A 10,649-nucleotide genomic window follows, 5' to 3' on the forward strand; every position below is an offset into this window, starting at 1 on the left:
GTATTACTAAAAACCCTCTTAACCCGGTTATGATGCTTAAAGTAGCCTCATGTTTTGAAATGCTGTTTTTATATTGTTTACTTATAAGAGAAATTGACCGAGAAATTGAAGCGGCATAGACAAAGACGGATTGTCGGGGATTAAATTTTAGCTACCTGCTACAATTTAGTACAACCCGGTCACACAAAGTTTTTTTTAAAAGTACACCTCATCAATACCAATAATACATAATATAAAAATATTGAATATAAACACCAGTACTTCATTTATTTACGATTTGCATACATAATAAGCTTTTATTACTCTCTTTCATTTCTAAACAGACTATAGTCTATTACATTGAATTTTTTTTGCCGTGGAGTTGTGTAATTTATCACAAATTTTACTTGTAGTCTGAAAACAGAGACCGGATTTTTAAATTTATTTAGGTTGATTAAAAGTTACGCAATTCTTAAATTATCCGGAATTTCCAATAAAATCCTAACGGCACATTCAAAATTTTTTATTATTGGAAATACATAAGTACATAAATAGGTAGGTATATTTTCACACTGAAATATAAGCAGTTTACAAGTACAAGGTCAACCACATATATTCGATGCGCAGTGGCAAAGTAGTAGTGTGGGAAGTTTACTATAGTTAGGCTTGAGATGTAAGATATATTATCTCACAAGGAATTAAAACGGCCCCTAGATTTAATAAATCGACTCAGTATTACTCAAAGTTTGTACAGTAAACCATTCCTGCGGTTTTCCCCTTCGGTCTACTGATAATCCTTTGTGTAATCCTGCTAAAATGCATACTGCGGATAAACTTTTATAATACACGAGTTGGAGGAAAAAACGGTAAAAATTTGCGTTTTACAGACATAGATAACGCAGAGTACACGCAGCGTTTATAATTATTAATTAACGAAGCTAATTAAAATGAATGGCAACCATGTATATTAAATAGGAATCCTAGCAGGAACCTGTCATTATTAATGACGCAATAATTATAATTCAAAAAATTTCCAAGGCCCGCTCCAACGTCGGTCGCGATGAAATGGACCATATGTCGTTGTAATTATTATAATCGAAAAGGCCAAGGAACCATTTTTATTTCGCCATCTCGCTCTTTGCGGCAGGTACATTCTAATACACGATAATTAAATACATTAAGACTTAGTTTCAAGAATTATAATGGCGTTAAAGAAAAAGGAAATAATAAATTTTTATTTGTAGAGGCACAAAGCTATCTGTGATAAGGATTTCTTCCGTGCCGTTAGAATAAATAAAAGTAATTACCGTAATTGGTCAGGCAACTCACAAGAATAGTCCAGCTACTAGCATTAGTATGTAGGGATAGTATTTTATTTATATACGACATGATTAACATTGCCTCTGCATTAGATTCTAGGTAAAATGTTTTACGACGTGCATATACATAATTTGGTACCTGTATTCCACGAGGAAAATGCATGGTAAAAAAACTGTAACTGTACCCATCACTGGAATCGATGCACTGTTATGAAAACAATGAATAATGCCAGATTTGAATAAATTTAAATTCCTTTTAAATGGTGGAAAACGACGTTTTAGATGAAACAGGAAATAAACTAATTAGGTATTATCTATTATTCCGCATGTTAAAACAAAATAATGATTTCAAAATAAGACATATCGAGAAAAGTGCCATGGAAACTGTCACCGCAAAAGCTGATAGACTGAGTAAAACCTTATACTTATTACAAGAAAGTAGGCTTTTCAACAAATTCCTTGAACGGCAACAGCCAAACGCTTATACGTACGGCGTGAATCATTCTTTCCTAACAACTAGCTACCTAAATAGTTGCTACAATATCGGAGTTTATTAACATACTTACTCGATATTTATAATTAATTTTGCTGAACTACTTGGCCATATTACACGTGAAGGCATCCAATGAGCCAAGCACGCACGCGTTTGTTTAATTTTATACAATTACAAGAATGATAATATTGTGAATTAACATTATTTATTATTGACAGATTGTTAAATGTTTCTATGCACCCAAGGTCAGGATTTTATAGCTCATAAAACACCCCATAATCGTTGTTCTCTTCAGCAAAGCACCATTAGAAGGATTAAACATATCTGATTTCTCTAAGCTTTCATTCATGTAATCGCGAATAGAAATAACGCCCCAAAAACTTCATGACCTAATTGTAATTACACATTCCATAAAATGTAAACAACACAATAAAAGTACCATTAATGCAGTGGTGCCAACAAGTACAATACTGCGATTGACAATTACTCTGTATGCATAATAGTGAGCAGTTTTTCTGTTGTCTACTTGCAGAGAACAATAGAATAGGTTATTAGATATTCGAAAATGTTGCAAGCCTAAAAAGGTAAGAGTATATATTACCCATTATGTATCCTGTACCAGAAGATATCCAAAAAATACAGTGGAAGATCGAAAATCCAAATGAGTCACACAGAAATCACCAATTCAAACCACTGCACAACTCGTCCGTCGACGAAATTCTCAAAGCTTATTCATACAAAGTATGGTTACGTTTCTCACTCCTAGTCACACAGGTATGAAGCGAAAGTCTCGATTTAATGACATGTTTCGGTGGATTCCAAGGGAAACGCGCGAGACGGCGACTTTTTTCGTAATCACACACCTATAGGACCTCGTTTCCGATGCACCGATACAGATGCCTGCCGAATCGATAAGGTATTTCCGGAATTTTACATAAAAACATAAACAATCTCTCATATGACGGAAACGGATCGCAGCACCGACGAACTCTCTCGCATTCAACAGACAGAAATGCGGCGAAAAGGCGAGCGAGCCGTCAACAGCGCAACGACGGAGAATGCAAGAACTAAACGATACAAGATAAGATCGGACTTCGTCGGCATGCTGTCGAGAATGGCAGTCATCGAATGTTCATACATACTTTGCAATGTTTACCGTAAATATTTGGTAAATATAAGCGATCATGATGCAAGTGATTCACAGGTTGAGGTTCAATCATAGTGATGTAAAAGGGATTGAGAAAACCAAATATCCTGTAACACAACACCCGATAAACAGAAATATCTAGAATTAGGGTATACTTAATTTCTTGATATACCTAGTTCTTGTAATATGAATATTATGACTACAAAATATTTTTAAAATAAGAACCATTCGTTTATTGTTATTTGCATCTAGTGTGTTATGGTCGACGGTAAACGATGACACCCGAAGACATGGGCATACCGTGTATCCTTCATTCATGGCCCATTAGCAGAGAAGTAGAGGTCCTTAAATATGAACAATTTCAACAACAATGAACATTTTAAATGGTCATTTAAGTCAAGAGTCAAGTACTGCAAGACAGTATCTGTACACTTCCGTTCTTATCAAACTAGTATAAAAAGAAGGGATGATATACCTATTAATATTAATATTAAATATTTCCCAGGGCACATACAAAATGTCTAATAGGTACCTGCATAGAGTGGCACAGACACTGTCAGGGCTTCAACTCAAAATATTGAAAAAGAAAGAGACTAAATTACCAAAATTTGAACCCTGTATACATATGTATAATTAATATTTGAAAAATTCTGAGTTGAAAATGTACAAAGTTGTAATTTCAAATGGGCCTAATCTCCTGCTACAAATTCTTCAACATTTAATCTGTACAAGGCGTCTCCGAATAGTTTAAGACATAATGTTGTTAATGAAAAAAAAAATGCTGCTTGATTTTGCGTAATTTGTAATATTTTTACGTCTAAAAAATCACGTAAGCCTTGTGTAGGAACAAATAAAAAAACATTTTCTTAAGTAGGAAAATTCTTAACAACTAAGTATATGTTCATTAATCGTTAAATCGTAAAATTACAACCGATTGTCCCCGAATTTACCATAAGCACGTTATTTTAATATTTTTAATTGCCAAAAACTGTGTCTAATAAGATTCTTCGATATCTTATACGAAAATGGCTCTTTAGTTTTTACTCAATTGCAACCTGAAAAAAAGCGACCAAAAAGTAACATTTTGGCTACTTCTTCTGCAAAAAAGTGAATTTAGTGAATGTTTTCTAAAATAAGTACGTGAATCAGGTTAGCGGTAAATCTCAATTAGAACGTTATCGGAGATTCTTACTGAAAATATACGTCTTTACAAATAAAGAATTAACCAAACTAGTCCGCTAAGCCTATGAGGATTCCAGGTAATAAAACTACCTTAGTCTTCTCTCTCTTTCTCTCTTGCGAGAAGAAAGCATTCGATTCTCAAATCTGTTGCTGGCTTTATGTATGTCCTCCAAATCAGGTGTACATTCAAGAAAAACACCAAATGGAACACTGTAAAAACGTGAATCTTATTGAATAGAAAAAAATGTGTAAATGATCAAAAATTACGAAACAAAAAAAAATTGTTTAATATGTACATCTCTAAATCTCTAATTAAGACTAACTAGACCGTGGACATTTATCACACAAGACGGTGACGTGCAATCGTTATTATAAATTGACTTAAAAAAAGATGTTACGCCACTGTATGAAATTAAAATTAGGCTATAATTATTTTATTATAAATATTACTATTCATTTCGCACAAGGTAGCTCTGGAAGGTCATGCATACAGTTGAACAGATTAAACCGTATACAGTTGAGTTGAACAACCCTGTATACAAGGTACTAAGAAGGAAGTTTTTCGAGCGTTCATAAAAAGACTTATACTTTTACAACCTGTCCGACCAAGGCATCCCAAGCATTCAGGGATATTATTAAGAACAGTTACGACATTAGAATACACAAAATACGCCTTGCCTTCCTTGAACTTCAAAGCCGTCTTGGAACTGAAGGCGATATGTTTACATTTATTGTCTCTAACTCTGGAACTACTAAAAATGTAATCGAAGATAATTACTTACTTATGAAATTCATGTAATGGTCATTATTTTGCAATTTTTTAATATTTTAACATTCTTTCCTGATACTTGTATTGATTAAATCGTTTCCTTGAATGTATTTAAACAATTCACACGTATATGACGAAACAATGTTATCTCTTAAAATACCTATAATGAGGTCAGATACTGAGAAGATACTGTGTGCTTAAGCTTCAGGTCTTGTACAAATACGATCGGCAAAAAGTTTTATTTACGAAAGCTTAGCATAAGATAGCTTTAATCGTGTTTTCTTCAAATAAAATGAACATTACAATCATCACAAATACAGGAAAAATTTGTTTATGTAGTTTTAATCGAAATGAAAAGTGGTTTTGACGATATTAAAAGTAAGTAAAAATGAAAAATCCAGAGGTCAAAGGTAGTCCCCGTATAAATACGACTCTTATTCAAAGCTACGCGTACATTCAGCTTTTATTTATCAATTCATGGCGATTTCAAAACCGTCGACGCCTAAAACCAGCCACATTAGGAAAATGCAAAGCGCTAACCAACCTACTTTTCTCAAACTAAAGTTTTGCAAACAAACGACCCACAAACCCGGCGTCTGTTTAAGGCCAATCCGCAGGGATCTGTGTAGGCCGTGGACCGATAAAAAAAGCGAATCGAGTGACGCGCCAGCGGTGGGCTCCTAAAGGTTATTGGAACGATCTGATTAGGCTAGGACACCGATCTACGTAGAATATGTTTAGATTTTTGTTGGTCTGTATATGAGACTGTTGCTTTGCGGCTTTATTTTGTCGTGAGTTTTTACTAACATAGAAATATTGCGTTGTTATTATGACATTTTAATAATGCCCACAGATATTCAAAATTAGTACAGGAAATGTATTATCCCTCACAAAAAGAAAACAGTAATGAAATTACACTCACCTGGATCTTGGAAGGAACATTGATCCGTCGATGAAAACGGATCCAGACAGCAGAATGTACCAGCATGTTGAGAGTTCTCCGGTGCTGAAATCGGGAAATGGTTAGAAGAATAAAAATGTACTATACCAAATAATAACGATACTAGGCCAATTTTAAGGAGTCCATACATTTAACTGCAGTTATAGTTTGCACAAGTTTTAACTATGTGAGAAATAATTAAAAGGTGACATTTTTAATTTTATATTTTTACTCTGAATACTGATACAATTCGAACATCTCAACCATTAAAATGATATGTAAGAAGCCAGCTACTTATCAACTATAATATACAGGGTGTATCATAATTAGCTATCAACCCTGAACAGGCCGATTCTATGATCAAAACTAAGTAAAAAAGTTCATATGAACATGGGTCCGGAAATGCTTCCTAAGGGCACAGGGACCCATTGAAGAGGGAGGAATGGAAATCATTTTTTTGCAATATCTCTCAATCGCGTTGTGATAAATGAATGAAATTTGGTATACACAGCTAAATTTTGATGAGCAATTTGATGGACTAATCCATTTATTTCCACAAGGTCCATTGGGGTGGGTACGGGGGGGCCCTTGGTACTTTGCGTGTGTAACTTTTTCATTTTTGACTTTTTAACAAATTGGACAGCAAATTCCGTTTTCCCGAACTGTTTTACGTTAAAAAGGTACTCTTGTTTCAAATCGTTATCTTTAACGGTTTCTGAGAAAATTGCTCTTGAATTAATCCCACTTTGGTCAATTTCATACTAATTTAAACAAAAAATAATAATAATAATTTTCCTTTCCTCTCTTTTCCATTTAAAGGATTAATTTTTATTTAATTTAATTTTTTATTATTATTTTTTTATTAAAATTAGATTAAATTTAAACAAAAATTTTTTTTTGTTTAAATATAGTTATTAAACGAAGGATAAAGTGAGCGTGTATGGGACTCTTTAGATTGGACTTCATTAACAATTAACCTGTATGGACTACTTTACCACCAATATACAGGGTGTTCCTAAATAAGTGTCGCAACGGAACACTAAATTCCTCTTGAAAAAAGAAACAATCTTTTCCTCTTCCATTTTTTTCTCTGGGCTTTCGTTTTCGAGATACACGGTGTCAAAACTTTCATTTTTTTAAATTTTTTGCCATTATCTTAGGAACCGTTAGAACTACAGGATTGAGTTTTTGTACACGCATTACCACTATTAATAGCTACTTTTTCGCACCCTTCTCGAATTCATGGAACGTGCCAGTGGTGGAGATTTTAAGGTATCGTAAGGGCTTTCCCCCCCTAACTTTTACGCCACTGGAAAAATTGACATTTGACAGCAAATTCTGAAGCGCCAATGAATTTTACACAAAAAGAGTTCTCTTGGTTCATTGCTCCAAAGTCAACCGTTTTCAAGAAAAATGACTTTATGAACAAAAACAAACGTTTTGTTAACGTTTCAAAAATCTTTTGTAATTCAAAAGACGGATAGTAATAATTAACAAGTTTAACGAAATTTAACAACACTTGCAACAAGTAGCTATTAATAATAGTGGTAATGTGTGTACACAAGCTCAGTCCTGTAGTTCGGTTCCTAAGGTATTGGTAAAAATCTGAAAAAAAGTTTTGACACCGTGTATCTCGAAAACGAAAGTCCGGAGAGAAAAATGGAAGAGGAAAGTAATGTTTCTCTTTACAGAAATTTACAGTTTTCCGTTGCGACACTTATTTAGGAACACCCTGTATAATCAAAATAATTGATTTAGAAGCTGGATACTCACTAATAAAGCACGTCGTTGGCGTGATGCTTTTCGTAGCGCACCACTTTGCATAGCGCGCGCAAACTGGAATCCCGCAGCGTCTGCAGCGCCTCCAAGCCGCTGAGACCGTAATAAATCACCTGCAGATCCTGCAGCGACCTGCACGCCGGCGGCTTCGTCAGCGACCTGATCCACATGCCCTCCCAGTCCGTCATGCCGACGCGAGATGGCGACACCATGTCATCGCGGGCCGCCTCGCCGGCGGTCCGCGTTCCCACTACCTCGAACTCGCGCATGCGGCGGGAAATTCGAAAGACGGGTTTAAAAAGTCGGTCGCTGGCGCGTGGCTGGCATGGCAGGGACTCGTGCGTCGGGCGGGGTCTCCTCCGGTGTAATCTCACTTTTGCCAATCGCGCCGTGGGTGGAGGACGACCACGTCATGGTCGAGGATGTCGCGACAGACTCATGGGCACCTGTAACAAGGGTTATGTTGATTAGGACGCTGATATACACAATATCTTGTAGATTTAAGTGTTTCTAAGGTGCAGGGGGTAAATTGAATTGTAGAGATTTGAAATCAACTGGCGGAAATAGCCTTTGGTAGCGCAAAATGTCAATCACCGGCACAAGATGAGAGATTTATCGCTTCCATGTGTCAATATTCTCAAACCCACGCAAAATTGACTGCAATGGGCAATATTATGTTAAAAATTCTAGTAAAATTTATAAATTCGGCAAAATCGACGGTACTGCCTCAACTTCTACCAGTCTTGAATTAATTATAGTGAATCAAGTAATGGCAAAAATCCATTTTCTACATTTAAATCTACACTTTAGAAAACAGTATACAGATAGTTATCAATATTTTCGACATCAAGTTTGTCAAACTTAGAGAAAGTCACCCGGCTTTTTCAATTCTCCCGATATATATCTGGCTTTCTACTATCCGAAGACTGGTCTCGTGGGCAGTATGGCGAGGAAAGCTCAAGATTGATATCCTCACAGGCCGTACCAAATTCGATATTAAAAGTAAAATGAGTCACCCACCCGCCTACAGCTACCACCCGGTTCGAAACGCGGTTCTGCGCGAAGAATACCATGGACAAAATGTAACGCAAAATGCTAATATAAAAACACCATATGCGAGCGCCAGGAGCGAACTCAAGACAGCAGTTCCGGCGTTGACATAAGGTTTCTAGACATAGAGTGGCCAAGTAAGGCTGTTTCAAAAATTTACTCTTAAGGTGACCATATCCCTGACCGAGAAATAGTGAAATTTCTGGCGTTTTTAGATACTGAAATCTTTAAAAGTAAAACGCGTAAAACAAAAGTAAGCACAAACATAAAATCCTTGATGTTTTGTTTATTCATTGTTACCATTTAAATTTACTCAAATAAAATAATAACTAAAAAAAAGCGTTTGTAAAACATGCGTTTGCTGTTATCCTAACCCCACATTTTAAGAATTATTTTCACGTACTTATAAATAAAAGTAAACAATTTTATATGTAGGACTAAGCAAGTAAATGTCATAAGAATATTTACATGTGGAGTTATATATAAAAAGTTAGTATTTTCGTAGATTTAAGTAGTTAAAACCTTGATGGTTTGATCGTTTTTTGCACCTGTTTATTCGTTTTACTGCGGCGTCTTTGCAAATACTCAGGTGGCATGACATAACATTCCTATTATTTGATAAGCTTTAGATTATTCAGTTATTAAATGTTTGAAATTCTTTGTCTTTGCGGAAAACACTATTTAAAGAATATGGCGTCCTTAAAATAAACAATTATAAAATATTATCGTTAAAAATAGTGAAGTAAAAAAGGATAAAGCATTTTCACAGTGACGTCGTCGACTTTTGTCTTATTCTGATCCCAAGAATGGTATCTCCTTCATGTACACGAAATATAAATTAGAAAAGATTTATCCACACCTATCAAATCACTAACAGCGCGTGCCTTAACATTTGATACTAAGATTGGGGTTAATGGAGCGTTGGCCGGCCACCAAGGTCATGCCATTTCAACAAACTTGCAGAAAACACCACGTTCCGTTCGACCGCAACTAAAAATTATTCCGCACAAAGGAGAAATCCCAATTGGATATTTTAATGAAGCAATAAAATTTATCGATGGCAGCGCACACTGTACAGATTAATAGGGGAACATAAACTGGGAATGTGATACATGTCGCCAATAAACCTTGAAACCCAACGGGCTCAATAAACACACCGCCGATAATGGGGTTCGTGGCGTTTAATAAAGTGACTGAGACACTGACACAAAGAGAGATGCGACTTTCTCATATTAAAGACAATGTCACATAATTGGCACTAATCTGAAAGTAATCCGATCGATCGCACAAAATCAAGAACAAATCTTAATAGTTTTTTCCCTAGAGCGATAGAAACATTTTCCAATAGTGAGACCGCAATTGAATCGAAACAATGAATTTTGGACCTTAATTAACCAGTCATCTGCAGATTAATAACCCTTTGGCGACGGCCACTGTCCCAAATTGAGCGTTTTTCATAAAGACAAAATCAGCGAATTTCACGCGAAGATCACTGCAGGTCCCTTGCTGGCCCGGCGTGGACTGTGTTCGAACCTCAACCCGAGCACCCTGCAGCTTATTAAGCAGGGACGGGATACCTGGCCCGTACACTAGTACGCTCCAGGGAAAAATTTGAATTTGAGCCACCCTGTACGGAGTGCAGTGTACCTGCTCGAGCTTGTACGGTTTCGAAAGACAAACATTGATCAGGTGGAAACGTAAGGTATCTTATCGTTAAGTGTATTAGCGAAGCCCCGGCTTGGGTAAGTTCAAGGCGTTCGTGGCTTTAATCCTATATACCTACCTACTCAAAATTCACTTCCCTGCAGTAAAAGTTATCTATCATAGATAAAAGCAACGACAAATATTTGTTGCCCAAACTCTAGTCTGCGGCTGTTTGTGTAATCTTGGATTCACTTTCGGCTGAGAGCAAAGACCGAAAGGAGCCTCCCAATCGTTGAATGTACAGAGTGTACAAATAAGAGTCAAGTTTAAAAATTATTTTCAGTGAC

General features: G+C 36.0%; 1 protein-coding gene across 6 annotated transcripts in view; it reads right to left on the reverse strand.

The window, feature by feature from the left end:
* Positions 1-7,796, reverse strand: part of LOC108908271 (rap guanine nucleotide exchange factor 2) — a 71,651-nt gene extending 63,855 nt beyond the window's left edge. For 5 of the 6 annotated variants that reach the window (XM_023454345.1, XM_023454346.1, XM_023454340.1 and 2 more), the window contains exons 1-2: positions 7,603-7,796; positions 5,812-5,895 (exon numbers count right to left, since the gene is read on the reverse strand). In XM_023454345.1, coding sequence (XP_023310113.1) covers positions 5,812-5,895; positions 7,603-7,796 — 278 coding nt within the window. Of the gene's footprint in view, positions 1-2,392; positions 2,789-5,811; positions 5,896-7,602 lie in introns of those variants that run through there. The other variant, XM_018712259.2, reaches the window with a different exon arrangement.
* Positions 7,797-10,649: the final 2,853 nt, after the last annotated feature.

The sequence above is a fragment of the Anoplophora glabripennis genome, unplaced genomic scaffold (assembly GCF_000390285.2).
Source record: "Anoplophora glabripennis isolate ALB-LARVAE unplaced genomic scaffold, Agla_2.0 scaffold18, whole genome shotgun sequence".
NCBI lineage: Eukaryota > Metazoa > Arthropoda > Insecta > Coleoptera > Cerambycidae > Anoplophora > Anoplophora glabripennis.